Below are 22,635 nucleotides of genomic sequence, written 5' to 3' on the forward strand. Positions count from 1 at the left end.
AGTAAGCGGACAGATTTCTGAGGTTACTGTCTGATCACAAACATCCCTGCAGGTGGCGCTAGATGGCTCTGGCTAGTGAGAAAACTGCTGCTCTCTGCTCTTAAAACCTTTTATCCTCCATTCCTCAGAGGGTTAAGAGGAGGCTTGTCTGGTGCTCTTTCATATAGCTGACTTCCCCTAATGTCATCATGTCTATATTAACAATGTTATTTAGTGTTATTACTGTGACATTCAGGTTGTGAATGCAAGGCTCAATGGCAGAAGGGTAGGATCAAACCCAGAGCCTCTGGGTTAAAAGCAAGGCGTTTAGAATTGGCCTTAGTTGCAAAAAGAAGTATTGAATTATAATCAGATTACAGGGCTAATGGTATGACCCACCAATATGCAATTGTTTTCATATGGGTATGTAATTTGTCACTGAGTGAAAGTGACAATTTGGATGTATGATCTCTGAAGGCTGTGAGTCTTCGTGTGTTCAAACCAATGCTTATTGAATGCATAATAGGATTACATCACTCCTTAACACAGTGTAGCTTTCTGAGACTTATTTCAAAGAAAGAAAATATCATACTGGAAGACAGAGAGAGCTTTAATACTTTTCCAAATTGTCAGTAACCCATCAACAAATGAAGCAGTTAAATAGTTATTTCATAAGGGACCTGGTTGAATATAAAATTCATATCTATGTGGGACATTTACATGATCAAACATTAATTAATTTGTCTTTTTAAGTTCTCCATGAGAACTTAACAAAAAAACAAAAACAAAACCCTATTTCCTAGATGTTTTTTTTTATCTCCAGCAACAGGAAGAACACACAATTCAAACACAAGCACAGATAGTTGCCCGAATATTCTTAATCAAAGAGCAGAACCATGTAATATCACATGAGAGGAAAGTGGAGCGCATATGAAAAAGTCCAGGCTTTGGGTGTTGTTAGCAGTGGTCCGTAATGTACAGGGCTGGGACACACAAAGCGATGGCCAGTGTAAACCACATGGCTCAGAGCCAAGCAAAGAGATCAAATTAGTCTTCATTTCATACTAAAGGTTACATAAACATAATGGATGTTGCGAGGATATAGACACAACTATGTCAAAGCAAAACCATTAAGATCTATTCACCCTTTCTCTCTCTCTTTCTCTTTATCTGTAACTCCCTCTATCTCTAAAAGATATGGAGAGTGATGCCAGTCAATACCACTAAGCCTGTTTTGTGTTGTAAGAAAACCTTTTCTGTGAACTCTAATGTACTACAGATGAAATACAATGAAACCTTAACATCCCTGATTATAATAGCTGCCTTTTAAAATTCTTGATGGATAATTGGATACATGTCGGGAGGTACACTGATAATGGAGTTAATTGGAGCTTGCAGTGATTGGTTTGTCAAAGAACTAAGCATAAGGTAATACTTTATAATAACCTTTGTAGATTGTTTATGCTACTACTGTTAGGACTACTGCCAATGTCCTTAAGTAGAAGGTCAGGCCATCAGGTCAAAGTATCTCCTTTAAGGAGCAACAGAGCTACCCCAAACACTTACATGTCACCATGGACGAACCGAACAGTTACATGTCACCATGGATTAGATGAACATTTAAGTGTCCCTGACATGACTTTTTGTCACCATGGAATATCTCAGACACTTGTGAGTCACCATGGACTTCCCCAAAACACTTGTGAGTCACCATGGGCTACCCCAAAACACTTGTGAGTCACCATGGGCTACCCCAAAACACCTACGGGTCACCATGGATTAAGCAGAGGGAAAGCACCTGCCTGATAACACTGTACCCCAGTGTCCAGTGTCTGAATCATGCCGTCACTCAATGAACAATTCATTGGACAGTCACAACAAACCATTTGAAAAGAACTTCCTCTAGAGGCTGGTTCCACCACAGTGGTGCCTGGTACTGAGGAGGGCTACAGGGTAGCCTTATTCTCCATGAAGCACCCAGGATACTTATGTGTTTATAGAAAATTTTGATATCCATCTGGCCAAGTGTCTGAAGTATGATCCATGATTCTTGTGGCATCCATGTGTGGGGGACATACAACAGTGATCGGTCTTAATGGCCCTACAGTGATCTGTTGTTTTCCATCTTTGAGCATATTGCTTTTGATTGCAAATTGATTTCTTATCTGCACTGTGGTCCTTCACTGTAATGAAGAAATCCGCATCCAAAGGGGCTCAGATCACGGTCCACACTGACCGCTCATGGATCATTAAATCTGAACAGCGGCCAGCTCGCCTGACAACTGCTCTCTCAATGTCATTTCATTTGATGGAGTTAATAAACACACAAAACTCAAAGTCACAATAACCACCAGATTTGTTGGAGTTGCGCCAACTAAGATGCACCTGTATGATCCACCTATAACATCCACAGGTCCTTTTGAGCACAGTCTTGTATTCCAAAAGAAATGATTCTTTACACTCTTTTTTTTTTGCTACCCTTAAGCCTAGAACACCACAAGCTAAAAAGCATCCCGCTCACATTTTCCTTTCACACGGAGTACGCTACGCAACAGCATAGTAACTCCAGTCTCGTTTGTTCTGATGGAAGAGGGTTTTAAATCACCCTTGGACTGCAATACATGTGATCGCGTGGTCTTTGCCACACTGCTGTGTGTGCATGTGTCCCATGCTGGTCTGCCTTGCCTTGCAGAGAGGAGATCCTGGGAAGGGCGTGTCCCCATAACCCCAGATTACCACCTCACTTGCCTTTATTTATGGATGCCATATAACTCCTGAGCCAGGACAAAGAAGGGCGGCTTCAGCAGCAACACAGTGAGAAATGAAAAGTCTCCTCAGCAGATATTGATGCCATGAAGAGTAACCCAAGATTCCACACTTGCTACCTAAGAAAAATGCTCACCCATCTCCCATCTGCTGTGACACACAACACTCATATTTCACCTCACCCTATTTTCCTTAAATCAGCAAAGAGGGCTGCAACCGAACTGATGGATTACGGCAGCCGCTGTTCTGAGGTCAGTTTAGCTGTTGTTCATTTATGCACTGTGTTAGAAGGAGATGGACTTAGGTCAGCACTTTGGGAAATTTATTTTAGTGAAATTTGTTATACAACAAATCAATATACCAATTAGAATGTGAGTAAATTCAACTGTGAAGAATATAATATCAATAATGAAGTCATTCAAATATACTTTTAATGCAATATTATCTATTCAATAATAAAATGACTTGGTTTATATAGACTTCATAGGGCAGAGGTAAAGCCTTTTATTTAATTGAGTTTTAGCAGACACCTAAAATCCTTTTTAGGATTACAGTGCATGTACACTAATGGACATGGTTCAGTCCACATCTAGACAAATGACCACTACATTAACCTCATCTTCCCCTTTTAAAATAAATAAAATGATCTTATAAAGCATTCATTATTTTTATTCCGACCTGCTAATTTTGCTGCTTACTGCCTGATACATGGCATTTTTACAAATATCACCTATATTTATGTTTATAATAAATATTTATAATATTTATTCATGGCAAATCCATGAGAAGAGTTGTACAAACAAGCCTGGGTCACATCAGACAAGGAGTCATACATAGAAACATACCCAATACATCGAGACCTTGTAGACATAATTAAACAAAGGACAAACTGGATAAACTTTAGCAGACTTACAGACACAAACGCTAACAGGGCTGTATAACAAACAAAGACCAGCCAAGAAACATAGTAAACACAGGGTATACATACACAGGGCATAACGAGGGTACTAAAATAGCAACAGCTGGCAACGTTAACAAGGGGCGGGGCTGACAGGGGCGTGGCAGGAGAACACCCCAACCATTAGCACATTGAAAAACAAAACAAAGCCATGACAGGTGGGGGTGGGGCTATATTTGACAAGGTGCATATATTATATATTATATAGATATTATATAGAATCCATATATGGATTATGTGATGTACTACATTTACTACATGGTACTGACCTAAATGAGCAAAAACAATATACTGGACAAATGAACTGCTGACATGCATGGGATCCTAGGTTAGTAAAAATAAGTGGCAAAGCTACAACCTTAACCTTCTGAGTTCATTCTGAGGGTTCTACACAGTATGGAGTATCATAGCAGTGTTTGTCATGGTGTTTGAAGAACGCAGGGCGTGTAGGCTTACCATTGTGTTAGACAATGCAGGGCACAGCGAACGTGATGTCAAAAGCCAGGCAAGAAGTATGGGGCAAAGACATACTGAAGACATACTAAAGACATACTCCTACACACAGCTGCCTGTATGTTACAGCCCCCCAAACAGCTCTGCTCCAAATGACTCAGAACTCTACCAAATCTGGACAAACTGGTTTAAAAGAAAATGCATAAATAAGAAATGAACAAAAACTAAAGCTTTTTATTATGAAAAGGAGAAATTATGGTATGATTATGATTAATAAAAACTATGAATAAAATATTGTTCAATAGTTTGCTCTAGTGACTTCCAGCAATGTGAATGCATTGCCTATGAGTTTATATTAAGAGCAAGGACATAAAATTGAATTCCACCTCCATTCATAAAAACAAGTATGTGCCCTGCACATGACACAGTCCATTGTCAGACATGTGACAGGTCCGCTGAACTACTCCACTCTCATCGGCATGGCAACACTAACAAGCTCAGTCAAGGTGCTAACGGGGTTGAAGAAATTAGCAGGGAGGCGATCCGCTCTTTTACCCTGACGTGATCATTAGTAGGAACAATGGCAAATATCTCTGTAGATGTTGAGCAGCAGGCCCTCAAGTACCTGTCAGTGTAGTTAAAGTCCACTGTGACTAAACCGATAAACAAAACCACAAAGAGAGGAGATCAAAATGTGAAACTAAAGATATACAGCAACTGTTGTATGCAAGTATGTAGGCCAAGCTCAGAAACATGAGGGAGAGGACAGTACAACATTCAGTAAACACATAGATATATGCATACAATGCCAAGTAAAGAACCAAGGGTGTGTTCTAAATAGCCTATATACTATATACTAGTCCTGTGCTGTTTGGGCCCAAGATTAGTGTGCTATATGCAGTATGTGACCAAAACACATATGTGTGAAATATGTGAAATATACCCAGATGACCAAATATTCCACTAAGTAATTAGAGTTGGCTTGTGGTGCACTGCATGCTGCCAATCAAGAGGAACAGAAACCTTTTCACAAGTGGGCAGAACTATGTTCAAATGACCCCAAAGTATGGTTTGTGTTTGCCACATACTGGATACAATACTGCACACTACTACAGGGACCAGTGTATAAAGTGTCAGTTGGGTGGATACATTCCAATTGACTCTCATATATGTTGACCTGTCCACTGCAGAGCAGAAGGTAATGTAAGGTGCTCAGGATGTATGTCAATGGTGGAATTGTGGGTGGAGATGTGGAGCGACGTTGCTGGGGACCACCGGCAGGGGGAGTTTGGGGCTGTGGAGAGAAAACCAGTTAGCCGCTTTGTCCTTACTCATTAAAATGTGTGTGAGGGAAGAGGTTGTGTGGTTTAACTGCCTACGAACTTTCCACATTTAGGTGAGGATAAATACTGCCCAAAGGCAGAATGAGTAGTAACTATGACTTGCAGAGTATGCTTACATAAATGGCCGTCGAAATGTCGTTCTGAATGTAGTGGTTTCTATATACAAATATGTTGGGTAGTCACGTTGTAGCTATAACGCTAGCTTTGCTAGGTAGTTATGCATAGTGCTGAACTGTGCTAACAATTGAGTAACAATTGCTACTAGTAATGAATAATTCAATTAAAAATGGAGATGTTTGTATTTGTGAAAGATTGTAAGACTCATTAAAATGTGCGTGAGGGAAGAGGTTGTGTGGTTTAACTGCCTACTAACTTTCCACATTTAGGGCAATTATAGTAACATTTACCAGCAGGTGGTAAATGGTGCATCTTCATTGCTCTCAAGTAACAGTTGGATTGTGGAGGTGTGGTGGTAGTGTTTCAGAAGCAGCTAGGGGGGCGGTTCCTGTACCATGGTAACACGGGGGGTACCAAGAGTGGAGGAACCATCAACAAACATTCAGACGATGGTCACACAGTGGGCGGCCAAGAGGCAAGTGTCGTGTGTTACGACAATGACACAGCAACGACATGTAACGATGGAACAGCTCACCCACCTGTGGGCAAGTGCAACCAATGACCATTCTAGGGTACAACAGGCATAGACCAACACATGTGCTGCTGTTGACCACCCGTGTTGAGGCAAGCAACACTTTTCCTCAACAGACCTTGGACACATGGTAGACGGTTGTCTGGAGTCATCGAGTCCCATATCCTGTTGAGAAACACAGATGGACTGCTCCACATCTAGCAGGAACCACATGAAGCCACATCTCCTGGAATGTTCTAGGACCATTAGTTATCGTACCACAGGCCTTGAATGTTCTGCTGTTGTTCTTCATGCTGTAATGAACCAAAAAAGTGGACCAAGCCATTTTTAGTTTTTAAAGTGTTCCTAATCCAACCATCTTTCACTGTGTATACAGGACCAGAACAAGGAGCTCTTCTACTAGGGACTTGACAAGGGACAATTACTAGGATGACACAGGTGTGTAGGAGTGGAGGAGCACTGCTCCATTTCCGTGGAAACACAATAACATGGCACAAATAGCACTTGTAAACAGAGACCAAACCTAGAGAGACACAGACAAACAAGTGTAATTACCATGACAATAAAGAAGCATAAAAATGGACATTTGTTTCTCAGACATTTAACCGGAAATGCACTGACCAAGGTCTTCAAACTAGCAAAACTTTGAACACAGAATTCGCATGGCTAACAACGCATTGTACAATCTAATAAAAGACCAGTTGCTGCTACAATATGGCTACAAACTGCAGTTTTCTCTTATTTTGTAATTTCAAAAAAAGGACCCAAAAATGCCTTACCATATAGTGTTTGTTGTTGTTTGTTTTGTTGCACAACAGTTTGGCCATTGCTACAGGAATCCAAATGAGAGTCTGAAATGACTCCTGGTTGTGGACAGAGCACTCAACAGCTCCACTATGTCTTCAGACGGCTAAGAGGGTTCAGAAAGAGCCCCTCAAAATGTTCTGTAGCAGCGCTATTGAAAGCAACTGGGCTCGATACAAAACAGTATCTCTGTATATTAATTCCTTGTATATTATGTGATTTGTGTTCTGTGTGTTAACTACCTCGTGGATCTTTTGATGAGGTTTTCACTTATGCAGTGATAACACCTAACACGTAACAAGTGGTCTTGCCTGCCACTGTTTGCTGAAACAATTAATGACATGTATACAAAAACAATGCTGAAGGCTCCAAATACACTTTGTTGGCCAACTTTTTGCTCTGCTGTTTGTCTTAAGTCATTACATTGCTGCAGAAAGCAGACACCAATACTGTACAAAGCAGATAAGACTGATGGTGGTCCAGCTTGGCTATACATACAGCTGTGGTAATTAGTTCAGGCTGACAAATGAAACAAATTAACTTTGTTTTTTGTTAGAATACAGTATGCTAACTCCGCTATGTCCATGATGAATTATGTGTAACAAATTTATTTGCGCTGTCCCTGTAACATGAAATTTAAAGTGGCTTCCAATGAAATATTGAAACTGAATGTATGTTGGAAGAGTAATGTCCCTTCTTATAAACCTATAACAGCATTAAGATGTAGCGCCTCCTCAAATCGAATGTGTTTGTCCTGTTTTATTTGTTTTCTTCCAATTCAGATGTAACCATTGCCGTTCTCTCTCTGATCCTCTGTGATGCCAAACCTTTGGTGGACTCTCCTTATGTCATATATTCACTCGTCATATTTTTGGAGTTGTTTTTCTACCCTGTTCCGTTTCCTTTCTCTCTATGTCTCTCCTCACCAAAAAGCCTTAACTCAGACCACAGCAATCACACGATATTCGACTCGCATTTCAGTCCCGAATCAAGAGCCCTCACACACCATTTACACAAACATTTAAATATTAATAATTAAGCCCTCAAAGAGCTTTTGCTTAAATTTCCCTTTTTCGGGCCAGGTTTCTTTGTATCACTGACTAATGCTGCTTTATTTCCTCCTCTGAAACAGAAGAGGAGGACTTTGTACAGCTTGTTTATTAGCATCACAATAGCGTAATAATGGGGGAACTAAAAGAGGCTGTTGCTATGAAACGGCTGACAGAGCTGTCACCAAGGTGGAGGTTTGTCTTGTGTTCTGTGGCCAAGGCGTGGGTGGAGAAGGACGTACTGATCCCTCACTAGTCACTAGTCGCCAAGATGAGCGGGCAGTGGTGTGGTAAAACACAGAGGACTACTACTCTCATAACCACACACACACACACACACACACACACACACACACACACACACACACACACACACACACACACACACACACACACATAATAGATGCACAAATGTTGACACTATCAAGTGTTTCATCTTCATCTTCATATTTCTGAATATATGCATATGATTACCATAGGGCAGACATTACATTTCATAGGATAGTACAATCCACAGTAAAAAAAATTCCTTGTCACTTAAAATATAAGCTGGGAACATGCTACAACATTCCTAGGTAATCACAAAATAGAAATGCATAAAAGAATGTGAGGACTTCTGCCTCTAACAATCTTAAAGTCAAGTTTATCTTACAATGACACGCATCTCAGGGGAATTGCCAAGTCTTCAGGCATGCCTGAACCAGGTTTCCCTAAGGTTTCTAACGTTGAAGGGAACAAGCCTATGTGTCTGTTTTACCCCCAACTGAATAACCATATGTCTGTACCAGAGAGAGAGAGAGAGATTTTGCTTTCCATTTAACCAGTTTACCAAACCCAGATATGAGGATGTAGTGACTCATTTTCATAGAACACTGACGACCTCATTTTCTTCCTCTGAGCCACTGTGTTTCTCCCCACATGCTGTAGAACAGAGTTTTCTTAAATTGTATTTATAAAGCACACACACAGGAGTACTATTACATCTCAAAGCTATTATCTACAGCAGGATGACAATTATGGGATGGGGGTGGGGGGTGTGGGGTGGAGGAGTGGGGTTATGCGGTGTCTGACATGCCTAATTAAGGCATTAACCACCCTGGAGAAAATAATGACAAAATGTTCTGAGGGGTAAATACGTATTAAATCTTTTTGAAACATAAGTATTCAGATGGAACTGTTAGTAGCTTTTCACAAACTACCTTATTTGAAAAAAATAAAAATAGACAACACATCTGGGCATAAAAGGGGCCAAATCCAAGTCTTTCCTGATAGGGTCAGTTAAACGAGCAAAAAGTGGTTTTACCTGCTTTTTGTGTGTGTTTTGTATTCACTGGCTGGGTTCAGCAAAGGACTTAGTTTAGATATTCCATCGTTGATCTCACTTCCTACTGACTCTCCAATTTTTCGTGAAGGGATTTTTAGGTTCAAGTGAAGAAAACAGTACAGGCATTTAAAAAAAGCAAGAATAAACTTCATCACAAACCTTCTCACTATGTGGTCTGTAATGGCAATGGTCTATAAAAACAAATTATAGAAATGTGAGATAGCCTAGGATTTGAGTAGAAAGTGTATGCCCAAATTGCCCAAAAGTTTTTAATACTGGCTACAAACCTGATAATGTTAGGATGAAGCACATTAATTATATAACTATAGGCTGTAAATGTTAAGATAAGATAGTCCTTTATTAGTCCCCCACTGGGGAAATTTGCAAATTTGTTCATAGTGATCATCCAGTGCTGCACATTACTCATTGCTGCGTGCAAAGGATGCCAAGTGAAACAGCTCCTGTGCCGCGGTGCTGTGCCTGAAGACCTCCTCTCACCAACATCACCCTTGTTCCTCTCGGTTCTCCTCACCACAGTGCTTACTGTTTTATGGTAATGAGAACACAGATGCTCCATTCCTGCACTTTCTTTTCTCTCCCTCCCTGCTAACGTCCCAAGCATAGTGCTGAGGACATGTTTCCTTTTGGACCTTTTAGATTGGGTTTTTCATTTTTTTAAACCCCAGAAATCCAAAATAAATAATAAATATGTCATGCCAGCTCCAAGTTCTACCGTTCAGGCCACTGTGCATGCTGGCTATTTTCTGAACTACATTTCCCAGACTTCCCCAGTGAGCCAGGTGGTGATCACCCTACAGCCGTCGCTGAATCATGAGCCAATCTCCAGATCATCATGAACTGTTTCATCTTATTCAAATTTTGCTTTTCACTTATAAACACTGTTGTCCTTCACTGTGTTGCTGAGTGACTTTTTAATATTCCTGATTTGTGTTTCCACCCTACTGTTTTTCAACTTGCTCTTTTGTATTTTTTTGCTCTATTTTTGTCTCTTGTTTTTTTTTTTTTACCTTGATTTGGTAATCATCTTGTTCTGGTTTTAAACATAGCCTGAGCTCTGAATATGTCTTTGGTTTGCCTTGTTATCATTTAAATGTTACTGGCAGACTAAACATGAAACATAGATAAAGTAAAGGTGCTTGAGCTATTTTTTACTCTTTCTTTCACCGGTGGGCCAAACTAGTGTGGTGGCCATGATGTCATTTAACCATAAAGTCTCGTCCCTGGGCTGCATGTTCCCTGTAGCTCATGAGGCTCTACTGCTTATAGAACGCTTCCTAAATGAAGAAGCGCTAGTGCTGTTATGGCTGGTCGTGCTGTTATGGATGGTCGTGCTGCTGTATCAGCCTGCAGCAGACTGAGAGAAGCTCCCACTAATGGACTACAAGCAGGATCAACCTGGCTTGCCAGTGCTTCATCAACATAGTCTAGCTTGACTTGGACTTCACAACCATCTGTAAACACACCTGTGCTCAGAGTGTGCAAGACCACCATATTCAAAATCCTCTGGAAACCTAACAAAAAAAACATTATTCAAAAGGTTTAATACTCTACAGCAGAAAGATCCTGCCTTGGTGGCTGGGAGATAATCCCCCTTAAGTCTTACAGAATTAAGCTCTTTGCCTATGATTGCCCATAAACACGGAGAGCGCACACAACGGACTGACTGTCCATTTTGTTGGCAGCCTCATAACAGAAGCATTGATCAGCTGCTCCACACTCCCCAGTCCTCCAAGGGGCACACGCCACACGCAAACACGCTAACACTGCGGCATGTCCAGCCGAAAGGCAGCTTGTGCGTTTTAATGAAGGATAGATGGGGTCGTGCTCGGGCAACACTTCAGAGACGCTCCCCCAGACACAGCGTGACGACTCGATCTAAGAGGGCGACGGCACCGGCCCGTCTCACGCGGCCCCGCTGCCTCCTCTACTTTCAATTAGCTTGCTGACTGAGCTGGTGGGAGCTGGCATGTGCAGGAGGATTACAGGCTCATTACTTGAGGCTGATGGAAGATTCATGCAGAGTTATGAGGGTCCTCTCTCTTGCAGTGAGCTTGAGCTTTGGGCTCCAGTGTTTTGAATTCGACTGCACTCTAATGGCCCGAGCTGCTTGCCTCTGATGGAGGGAGCTGATCAAATCCTTTCTGGAGGATTCCCAATACATTAGTAATCTGCAGTGACTTCAAAAGATAGGAAGTGTGAGATAGAATAAAAGTACAATATATAAATGTATACGCATATGAATTTGAAGATGAAGGTGTCTGTTTTGAGAATTTAGAAGCAGGTGATGAGAAATAAAAAAAAAAAACAATGAGAAGACAGGACAGATTGTGTGTGTGTGTGTGTGTGTGTGTGTGTGTGTGTGTGTGTGTGTGTGTGTGTGTGTGTGTGTGTGTGTGTGTGTGTGTGTCTTTCTACATGGCTGGTTTTCAGCTGTCATTCTGGGTCATTCTTGGTAGCTTATTATTATTTTACCTGCTTCTAACACATGCCTCAGGAGATAGCAAGACCAGACAGGGACAGGCAAAAACAGACAGATGAAGAAGGAGAGAGAGAGGGAGAGAGAGAGAGAGAGAGAGAGAGAGAGAGAGAGAGAGAGAGAGAGAGAGAGAGAGAGAACGAGTACGTTTTAGCTTGGTCGATATGTGGATGTGCTTGAGAAATGCTCTGTGATTATATGGGTCAGGCATCATAATCAATAGCATCAGCCCTTTTCAATCACTAATGCCAAATAGCAGATGGACAGAGCTCTGGAAAGACATGAGATCTGATCTCTGGTCTTTCAGCTCTCCCAGAGCCCTGCGTCCCTCTCACAGACGGAGCAGAGGAGAGGGCAAAGCTCAGTGGACACAGCAGAAGTGACAGCAGATAAAGGTTACATGCCAGATCCATTCTTGCCCTTTGTTTTTTTTTATATTCATGAGGCAAGCCACTAATTACTCAACTACCCAACTACTCAACTGGCTTTAAGCTGAGCTAATGTATGTTATAGATGCCCCAGTAGATGCACACTGCCAAAACCATGGCTCAGTTTGCAGACACAGAGGAACCAGGCTGGATTTAGTTTGCACTGGGAGTGCTGTATGGAGAGACACCTGCATGAATGTCATGAATGACAATTCATGCACACAAACATACAGACACACACATGTAAAAGAAAATTTGAAAAAAAGTCTAGCTATCGTGTAATGTCAGGAATTGGTATGAGTAATCTAACACTCATGTAAGAGTCATGTCGGGCAGCCACACCACATGGTGTGTGTTTCTATGCAGACACTTCATGACTTCATGCCTGATTGTCTCCCAGTTTGTGTCAGACAGCGTGCTAGCTTGGGTGTGAAACACCAGTAAATGTCGTTCGCCCATATGGTTGCTGTTTACCCAGGTGTCTAAGATGGGCAATGGGCCATCGTCACTGCGGCCATTACAGCAGCTACAGACACCAGCTCCAGGCTCACAGCCTCCAGAATCAGCCTGTGCATGCTGCACCTCCTGGGTGCTCACGCCCCACAGTGGGAGGACAAGAGATGCTAATTCGCTGAGAAGCTCATCAACTTATCTTAAGTGACTCTTCTGTAAATCAACCATTCTTAGTGCCAGTCCTGCGGGATCCCTGCCCTGCCTTCTGATTTTGATTTCCTTATGTTTTCCCTCTAACACTCCTAAATTACCTTTTGGGGGGGGGGGGGGGGGGGGGGGGGGTATCCTGGGTTGGGCAGAAACGTGACACACAAGGACAGACAGCCCAAACATTCATGAAGAGCACTGTAATAATAGAAGAACAAGAATTTAAGTCAAACACACAAAGACCAAACTCAAAATGCAGGACAACTAGAGAACCAGAAACATGAAGGAAGATTAGATCATGTATTCGGAATGAGCAAGACCTTGCAGTGATAATATTCTTTTTAAGTGCCGTTCTTTCAAGAGGCAGAAAAGAGGTTTCAAGTGTTTCTGTGAGGAGGTGGCCAGTGTCTGGAGAAGCAGCATGCTCCCTTTCGTAGACGAAGACCTGAGAACCGTGGTAATCTAAAAAGATCAACCACTTTCACACTGACAGCTCACACGACGAAGGTGAGGGTCTCACGGAGGTGACTCTCACTTTGGAAGATGAAATGTGTGCTGGGCTCTAGTGCTCAGAGCACATGTTTACTGCCTGCAGGACTTGGGCACAAGACCAGGTGTGGCTGCTGTCCTCAGCCTTTACCCCGCTTAGAATAACATAGAACATCATACGCCTGCTTATTAACCATAAGGCTCTGTGATCATTGCGGTTATCAGCTTGGTTGTGTTAACGTAAAGGGGAATATAGGCCAGCAGTGATCAGTGCTGGTTATGGTGACGGGGAGGACAGCTGTGATCTGCTGCAAATGCTGCTCATTATTCTACAGTGCTTTGGCATGAGCATCATCTTTCATCATCATCTTCATTATCATCAACATTGTCATCATAATCACCTCTGGAGTGTGAAATCTGCTCTTCGGAGAGAGCCGGTTCTCTGCGCATCCTGATTGGGGCACAGAAAGTTCTGTGGTAAGCACAGCTGTGCGGACATGCCGCTAATCTTCAGCGCTTCAGCCTCTGAAGCTGCAGAGAGTGGAGCTCATGGGAAGGTTTTCTCAGCGCCGCCCCCTCCCACACGCCTCCAGCACCATCCTCCTTCTGCTCGGCCCCTGCACCTTCCTCCACCTGGCGGAGTTATGGAGGACGTTATAATTGCCGAGTCATGACAACAAGCGACACAATAAAACTTTTATTCCTGTTTGCCCTCGTTCTTTAGACGTTAATCTCTGCCAGCACTTTAACTATGAGAATGGGGCAATCTGAACATTATTAAGATGTATAGTGGCTTTGAGGGCTGTGTGGAGTACTACAGTCAGGACTGACGTACACCCAACAAGGGCTCTCGAGGCCTTTTTAGTATATTTGCAGAGAACACAAACACACATGCACACCCGCTCTTGACACACGAGACAGTGCGGAGGAGCTGAAGTGCTTGGGGATGCATACATTACGTTTGTCAGATAGTTCATGGGAAATGATAAATACAGTGCGTGAGAAAGCTCACCTCATCCTTCTCCATCTCCTTCTCTCTCTATTCAATTCCATCTCTGTGGCTTCTTGATATATCCAGCACATGCTTACACACACACACACACACACACACACACACACACACACACACACACACACACACACACACACACACACACACACACACACACACACACACACACACACTCACACACTCACATAAGATCATGCATGAACATTTCAACCATTCTCCATTAGCCCCAGGAAACCTTGTGCGGAGGTGGCTTCTGTTAACCCTAAAAGAGAGAAAGAGAGAAGGAAAGAAAGTAATTGTTGACAACATTAAATATTCATATTCATGACATGAGCAGTAGATTTCTTGACTCGGCAATCCAACTCGGCAGTTCGCTTGTTTGTGTGACTGTATTATTCGCATATTTATAGGTTTTACATGGAGTTCAACTCAGCATTCATCATCGTACCGACAAGGCGCTCAGGTCTTTGTGGTACACTTTAGTCTCTCGCTGTTTCGTCAGGAAGGTTCACGGAGTCTTGGAGGGGTTGGGAACATTTCAAGAGCCCTCTGAATTAATGACAATAATTCAAGCAAACAATGCAAGCAAGCACTAGCTTGGCTGCCTGGTTATTTATAGTTGGCTATAAACAAGCTTTTCAAGGGTCTCCGGTATATTTCAAGGTCCATGGCCACACTGGCCTTGAGGTTCATAGGCTGTGGTCGTTCCTTAACACCGCTGTCCTGAGGTCATGAATTGTGACACTGGAATTATAAAACATATCGCTGAAGGTTTATTCCATATAGAATCTGGATGTGAATGTAAACACAACCGATACTACAGCTATCGCTGAAATTTTGGTGCTGAGTAAATATATGTGTTAGACTCTAATCAGGACGATAATGGGTTTGGAGACTATAGGACAAATCAATAATCATGATATTTCTGTGTAGCGCTACTCCTTTCTGGACATTCGCTTTGCAAGCTTGTTCTTAAATTGTATGTCTGTCTATGGTTATTTGCGCTTCTTGGCAAACGTCTAACTTGCAAAACACTTGGTAATGACATTGACTCATGTAGTGTAGTAGTAGTCTGACTCAATGGTGTCTTGAATTCTGGCCTATCTGTACTATTACCTAGAATGTATTCTGTGATCAGAAGCAAAGCACTTAGTAAGTCGCTCTGGATAAGAGCGTCTGCTAAATGCTGCAAATGTAAATGTAAATGTAAGCATGGCTCATTACACAAAGATAGGCAGTGCAGACACAGTTATGGATCACATACAGTTCCTCAGCTGTGCAGCTCTTCATCGTGTGAATGTTGTCAGCAGGCTAGGACCACCGCCCACACCCATGTATCTCCTGCATTCTCTGATAACAACATGTCCCTGTAGACCTAAAAGAAACGTAAAATAAAAATGTTTTTGTTATTACTTTTGTAATTTTTTGTAATTACTACAATTTCTGTAAGTATTTTTTTCAAACTAACTAATAATAAAATAATTAATTGTGTACTCACAAATTAAATAGATAATAAGGGCCATTATAAGCAATTTCTGGAAGCACAATTGATGTGGATTAATCATGTTTTGTAGTCAGAGTAGTTCTAAAAACCAGGTGGTTTCATTTAACTCAGTAGAAGCAGCATAGAACTCAAAATTATAAAAAGAGAGAAAACTCTCGCCACAGAAATCATCAGTCATAGGTAGCTTACATTAGCTTACATCCCCTTCTAGGAAGGTTCCTGTCTGATTCCAGTTATGGAGGACAGATCTAATGAGTTTAATAAGGTGCTTGAGTAGAGATGGCAGACACATTTCTAGATTATTTTTTCTTTTCCCCTGTTCATGTGGCATTAACATTGAACAAGTGGCCAGAGTGTGGAGTGTGGAGTGTTGGCTCATGGACAGGACGCCTTACGCTTCACTCTGAAGAATGAAGAGGCATGTTGACTGGGGAGAAGTGAAGAAGGAAGTTAAAAAAAATGAAACAACCGATAACTGTATCTAGGGAAACACCAAATGCAGACTGTAACCAGGGAAACACCAAAGGCAGACTGTAACCAGGGAAACACCAAATACAGGCTGTAACCAGGGAAGCACCAATATCAACCTGTAGCCAGAATGCAGTTTATGGCTATTTTCTGGCTATTTGCATTTCACCTCAGGTCTCGATTTTTGCAAATGGGATTCCAAAATAACCCTTTAAAAACTGTGTATATCAATATGATATTAATTAATGATCACTGTTCTTGGATTTATAATTAATCATGTTTAGATTATTGTAAACAAACTAAATACTTAAATGGACTTGCTCAGACTGAACAATAATACCCTCCCATTTTTATATTAGTGATGTTCTGAAAAATGAAGATGATTTAAGTTTAATAATGCACGCCTATTAAGAATTAAAAATGGATTAAAAAAATTGTTAAAAAAGTCTAAAGGTGGCTGGCAGTGAAATACTCAAATGCAGCTCTATATAGAAGTAAGAAGTGTCCTTTAACTGGGCAGAGTTGCATAAGCACTTACTGTCTGCTTATTATTCTAAGTGTTTCCTGTAGTGCAAATAACATGTTTTCTATACTGGGTAAGACCAGCTCATAATCAGACTACTGTGTACAAGTTTGGTACCAAGTAATCAGAGCTATGGAGTGTCTCTGGAGGGGTGATGGGCCTCTGCCCATCTTGCTATATCTTTTTCCATCTTTGAAATAAACAGCTGGATTTTTAGGACTGCTGGTTAATGTGTAGCATTAATGGGCTGAATTTCAGAAACAGAAAAAAATATGTCACGCACGAACAGATTAATTGAGAATTAGACTGTATTAAAATACAATAAAGGTGAATACAGAGAGAAGGAGAGAAGCAACCAAAGGCCAATCTGACACCATCTGACACTAAGCAGCATAGAAATATAAGAGATGATGCCACTAATATGCTAATTAGGACATGACGTTCTCTATAGCGATATTTAGTGTCTTTTCAAGCATAATTTCGGTAATTTCCTTTGAGACTTCAATTAGCATCTTTAGAGAGCTAAATAAGCCACTCTGTACATGCCATAAAACCAATCCAAGCATTCCCATATTAGAGAAAATCATTAAAAATATCAACAAGAATGAATAGTATGTGAGTATATTAAATGGCTGTTCTATTAAAGGACTGTCATTGGCTCTGGTGGTACTAATAGGCACTGATACACCACTGTATTTTCAAACAGTTTAATTATCTCTGGCACAGTTTATGAAGACAATCAATACTCAGAAATCACAAAACCAGTTCATTATAAATACAACAATATTTACATCCATTTCACAATAATTGATATAACAAAAGGCCTCTATAGCTAAAAGACATCTCAGCAATATTAAATCATCATAAGTAGCAGCTGTTCTCTGAACATGTCATAAACTGAGTGATAACCACCAAGCACAAATATCACAGCTTTAATAGATTGACCCATACGCTCTGAAGCTCCTGACACAACTCCCAAGTGCAATTACGGTCTTTAGTGTAAACGCCATTGTAAACACTCTCATTATCACTCCTATAGAGGCAATAGCCTTTTACACTTGATCATTTAACACAGACTCATCCAAATCAGCTGTTTATGACCTTATACCCATCAGCCTATCAGAATGCAGCGAGGGCAGGTTGATGTTTGGTGTGATCTGTGTCCAGTGGCTTTTTATTATTAAAACATTTACGTGGACTTTTTGCAAACAATAAACATGGGAAGTTATGCTAACGAGTGACACATGCATTTCCACAAAACTGTAAGTAAATGTATTTCATCCTGGGAAAAAGAAGAAACAAAAGAAAAAAAATCACACAATCAAAATGCTTTATGTTTCCCAGTAACACTGGCAACATCGATTGTGTTCCTTTAGGATAATGATTTGCCATCAAATATTACATTACAATCATCATCATCATCATCATCTTTCTTACATGTGTAATGTATGGTCTTGTGACTGCTGGGATTTTGAAGGCATTATTTTGCAACCAATCACTTGCCCTTTTTTTCTTGAAGCAGTTTCTCTTCAGATTTGATCTGAAGAACACCTCTGGGTTCATTTCCAGCTGTGCACTCATTTTTCTCTAGCAATGTTAAGCAGCCAGTTTGGGACAATCAACTGAAAATGATACCATGCACATTTTTTCCACTGTGCACACATGCATTCAGAGGTGATCATGCAGAGGTGAACACACAACAAATGTTATCAAACCATCTGCAGTATTAAGAATTATGCAATTACTATTCATCATTGTTGTGGTTTATTGTGGTGTTTCCCTATTATTTATAAGCCATTACACAACATAAACAATGTTTGTTGACTCTCATACTAAAGTTTAGCATGAATATATTGTTTTTGCCCTCTTTGATACCCATGGTCAATTTTACTTACACAATGTTTTATACAGAAGTATTTGTACCACCAAGATACCAAGACAGACCTAATTAAAACTGTCAAATGTTAATTCCCCATAATGGCTGCCTTTAAGACCTTTAGATCTGAGACGGCCCTCCCCACTCAGAACCAACTCAGAACATGCTGCGTTCAGGCAACACTAAACATGCCTGTTGTGCCCCCCCCCCCCCCCCCCCCCCCCCCCCCCCCCCTCCTCCAGCGGAAAAGTTCACCCTCCTGCCGGGGGCCGTGTAGGAGCTGACGAACTCCTGCTCCGTGTCATATTCGGGGCTTTGGCGGGACGAGTCCTTAATGACGCTGTAGTAGACGGGGGCGCAACGTTTCACCCCCTTCTCCTTCCCGCCGGGCCGCTCACAGCGGCAGAGCTTCTTGAAGGCCGCGCGGAACTTCTGCGACATGGCGTTGTAGATGATGGGGTTGATGGCGCTGTTGGTGTAGATGCTCATGCGGCAGAAGAGCAAGAACCAGGCGTCCAGGTACGGCGGGTCCATGAAGGAGTTCACCACCACCAGTGTGCGGTATGGCATCCACAGCAGGGCGAAGAGCACCACCACTACGGCCAGCATCTTCGTCACCTGCGGTGGAGAGTAACAGTATTGAACAACAGAGGGTGCTGGCCAGACAACACCACACACCACGAAGACAACTCAGAACTTACTCCTGTATCCATGTCACTGAACTACTGACTGTTGAAATCAATCACTTTATATGAATATACTGTCAGTACGGTTCAGTGACATAGTTTGTACTGCCATTCTATTAAATACATTTAACATTTTGTATATTTCCTATTTTCCATATATTGTAAGCCAATGAAGAACAACTTGTGTTAATGATATGGTTCTAGTCCCATGATGCACTATTATTGCCGCGTGGTCCAATTTGCCAAATATCTTCACTAAGAGAATGACCCAATCCAGCAGCAGGTCTGAGAGCCTGCTGTGGTGGGAAAGGAGTAACATGAAATGATAAGTCTAATAATGTAAACCAGAAACAGAGTCTTTAGTCATGTTAAAACTAAACTATATGCAAACAACTAAGCAAGAACCGAATTCAGAGACAGATGGGAATTAATTCAAACACTTGCGTAGGTTCCATAATAACTGGACGAAAATATTTCAGAAAAACCTTTAATACCATTATTGGGCAATTGGTTATCGAAAGGTTTGCTTTTGAAATAACAGCAGTTTATGACAAGAAATGCTATTTGGATTGTCTTGTCATAAACTAATGCTGCACCTGTTTTCTGGAGGACACTGCACCCTTGCTTGGCTTGGAGGAGACCTTCACTGTGCTGGTTGTCCGTCCCTGATGGATCGAGTCATTTCCTCTTTCTGACAAATCTGAGGGCAACGGGTTCAAGAACAGTATCCTGGCAATCAACCCGTACAGCACAGTAGCCACAATGAGGGGAATCACATAAAACAGTGTGAAGTCCAAAAAGTAAATTGGCATGTAGAGGTTCCTTGACACCCGGTAGCCACATCTGACCACGACTCCATTAGCGTAAACCATCTCGTGCGTATCAACAAGGAAAAACCACATGATGCAGTAGAGGGAGGTGAAAATCCAAACGCCACCAATGATCTTCTTGGCTCTGGACACGGTACATATGAACTGTGCTTTTATGGAGTGGCATATCGCAATGTACCGCTCGACGGTGAAAGCCGTGATAGAACAGGAGGAAACATTGATGCCCAGGTACTGCAGGTAGGTAATACACAAGCAGCCAGTGTAACCATAGATCCAAGATGAAACCACCTCAGAGATGTTGGGCAGTCCAGCGGCCAGGAGGACGATGAGATCTGCAATGGCCAAACTCACCAGGTAGCAATTGGTTGGAGTCATCATGTGTTTGGTGCGGAGAACCACCAAGACCACCATAATGTTGCCAGCTATCCCCACACCACAGATCAGCAGTGAAAGAAAAATGGTGATCACCTGGACTTCCAAAGAATTCTCAGGCATATTGGCCAAAGGTTGACTGCTGGTAAAGTTTGTAGCCATGCTGTGAGTCACGTTTTCCATCGTAGGAGGAATTGGCTGCTTTCAGTCCTGCACTGCTGAAGGAGGGTTCTCTGGAGAGGTGTGACTGATCTCTCCAATTTCTCACCATCAGTTCCCAAAACAGAAATCCTGCAACAAATATACAGAGTAGAGAAAAATCTTATTTCAGGGTTTTCTAAAAGAAAACCAATTTCAATTTGAGAAATGAAATAACGGGTGTACAGATAGTTGTATTTAATCAAGGAACTTCATACCAATCTACTTCCAAGCTCATCGTCAGTGTGTGCAGAAAAAAAGTAAAAGGGAAAGAATTATAACCACTTACCATGATTATTCCTTTTTGATTATTTATGTGATCTGAAATCCGGTGGTGTGGTAGAATGGAGCCGGGTGGTGGGGGAGAGACCGAGCGAAGCGTTAAGAACTTCCGCAGTGTGTTCTACTCCAGTGAAGTGCTCCTCCTAATGAAGAAGCCGTATGCTGCAGAGTGCTACCCCTCCGTCACGGCATCCTCCTTTTCTCCCTGTGCCCCCCTCTCTCACTCTCTCTCCTCTCTCACTTTCTCTCATCCTCTAACAGCTAACCCTCTACCAACTAACCCTCCGTTTCCCCCTTTCTCTGTGGCATCTCTCCCCCTCCCACTCTTCATGTCTTTTTCCTTTAGAAAACCCTCCTTAATAACCCCCTCTCATTATCTTGCTTCGGTTTAAACCCAAAAGTCAAACTCCAGGGAAACTTACTTAACTTTTACAGATACTTTCACACATACTGATCTTGAGGCTACAACACATACACATTTCTGTTCTATTCTACTCTAACATGTGCACCATGGTACCCAGTGATCAAAGCATCACGCTTGGTCATTTGGGAAGGCTGATTTTAGAACTGTACATGTTGGGAACAATATTTTATAATACCATAAAATATGAAATAATTATATTGTCACTTTGTTCACTTTGATCACTCAGTGATCAGCTCTACACAATTACAACTAGGTAATATTCAGCGCGTGTCTTAATGATGAAACATGCTAGATGTACCTTTAAAACAATACCCCCCCCCCCACCCCACCCATCCATCTCTGAAGCACGGCTGTCTCTGATACATGCCTTTGCTCGATAACATGGCAGAGTGTGCTGGTGGCACCAACTACCTGCTGTAAATTAGTGTGCACATTCATTTGTGTGTGTGAGCTGTTAGAGGTGAGAGTGCTACAGCACAAGAGGTGTCCATTTGCTCTGCTGTTGTGAGCATGAAAGAGTCCCGCTGCCCCTTCCATTTACCTCACGTCTGCCTTCTCTCGTCAGCCCTCCACCCACCTCCACCCATCTCTCATACGCAACTGTTCTAACCCTGAGTACAGGCTTCTCTCTACATGGTTTAACAAATCATTCCAGTGCAAAGAAAGAATAGAACTTCTAAATGTGCCATTTAGTGAGTGTCTTGTGAGTGTTTGTTTTATTTTTAGCTTTTTAAAAGATGAGACACAAAGACACTAAAAAGAACAAAATAACATATTTTGCCTCCCAATAAGGAACAAGCCTGTCAATGTTAAAAATCACCCAAGCCAGTTGTGTTCTATTCCTGAGAGTCTGAAGAAGATTTAATTAAAAATATAGCCGCAAGCGGCGATTGGCGGGTTCACACAAAAAAAGGCAAAAAAGCCCAAAGGGTCTTTTAGACCAACAAGTGATATGAAGCTACTTCAGTCCAAAAAATGGACAGATAATGTAATTTGCAAAAAATTATTCAACTGGGGCAATAAAGGCCCAAAAGATCAAAACAAAATGTATTGGCAAAATG

General features: G+C 41.7%; 1 protein-coding gene across 1 annotated transcript; it reads right to left on the reverse strand.

The window, feature by feature from the left end:
• Positions 1-13,909: 13,909 nt before the first annotated feature.
• LOC143490989 (thyrotropin-releasing hormone receptor) lies at positions 13,910-21,373 on the reverse strand. The gene is made up of 4 exons (XM_076989588.1): positions 21,158-21,373; positions 20,065-20,961; positions 18,975-19,400; positions 13,910-14,032 (listed from the first exon to the last, which is right to left on the reverse strand). The coding sequence occupies exons 2-4, from the start codon at positions 20,851-20,853 to the stop codon at positions 13,910-13,912; spliced, it is 1,338 nt and encodes a 445-aa protein (XP_076845703.1). The 5' UTR covers positions 20,854-20,961; positions 21,158-21,373.
• Positions 21,374-22,635: the final 1,262 nt, after the last annotated feature.

Source organism: Brachyhypopomus gauderio, unplaced genomic scaffold (assembly GCF_052324685.1).
Source record: "Brachyhypopomus gauderio isolate BG-103 unplaced genomic scaffold, BGAUD_0.2 sc69, whole genome shotgun sequence".
NCBI classification, from domain to species: domain Eukaryota; kingdom Metazoa; phylum Chordata; class Actinopteri; order Gymnotiformes; family Hypopomidae; genus Brachyhypopomus; species Brachyhypopomus gauderio.

Bases quoted from the DNA above. Each gene is read 5' to 3' on its own strand.
- LOC143490989 (XM_076989588.1), bottom strand. From the start codon at position 20,853: ATGGAAAACGTGACTCACAGCATGGCTACAAACTTTACCAGCAGTCAA. The intron at 19,401-20,064 runs GTGCAGCATTAG...TCTCCACCGCAG, and splicing joins CAGTGTCCTCCAGAAAACAG to GTGACGAAGATGCTGGCCGT. The intron at 14,033-18,974 runs GCATGTTTAGTG...TAACTCCGCCAG, and splicing joins GGGGGGGGGGGGCACAACAG to GTGGAGGAAGGTGCAGGGGC.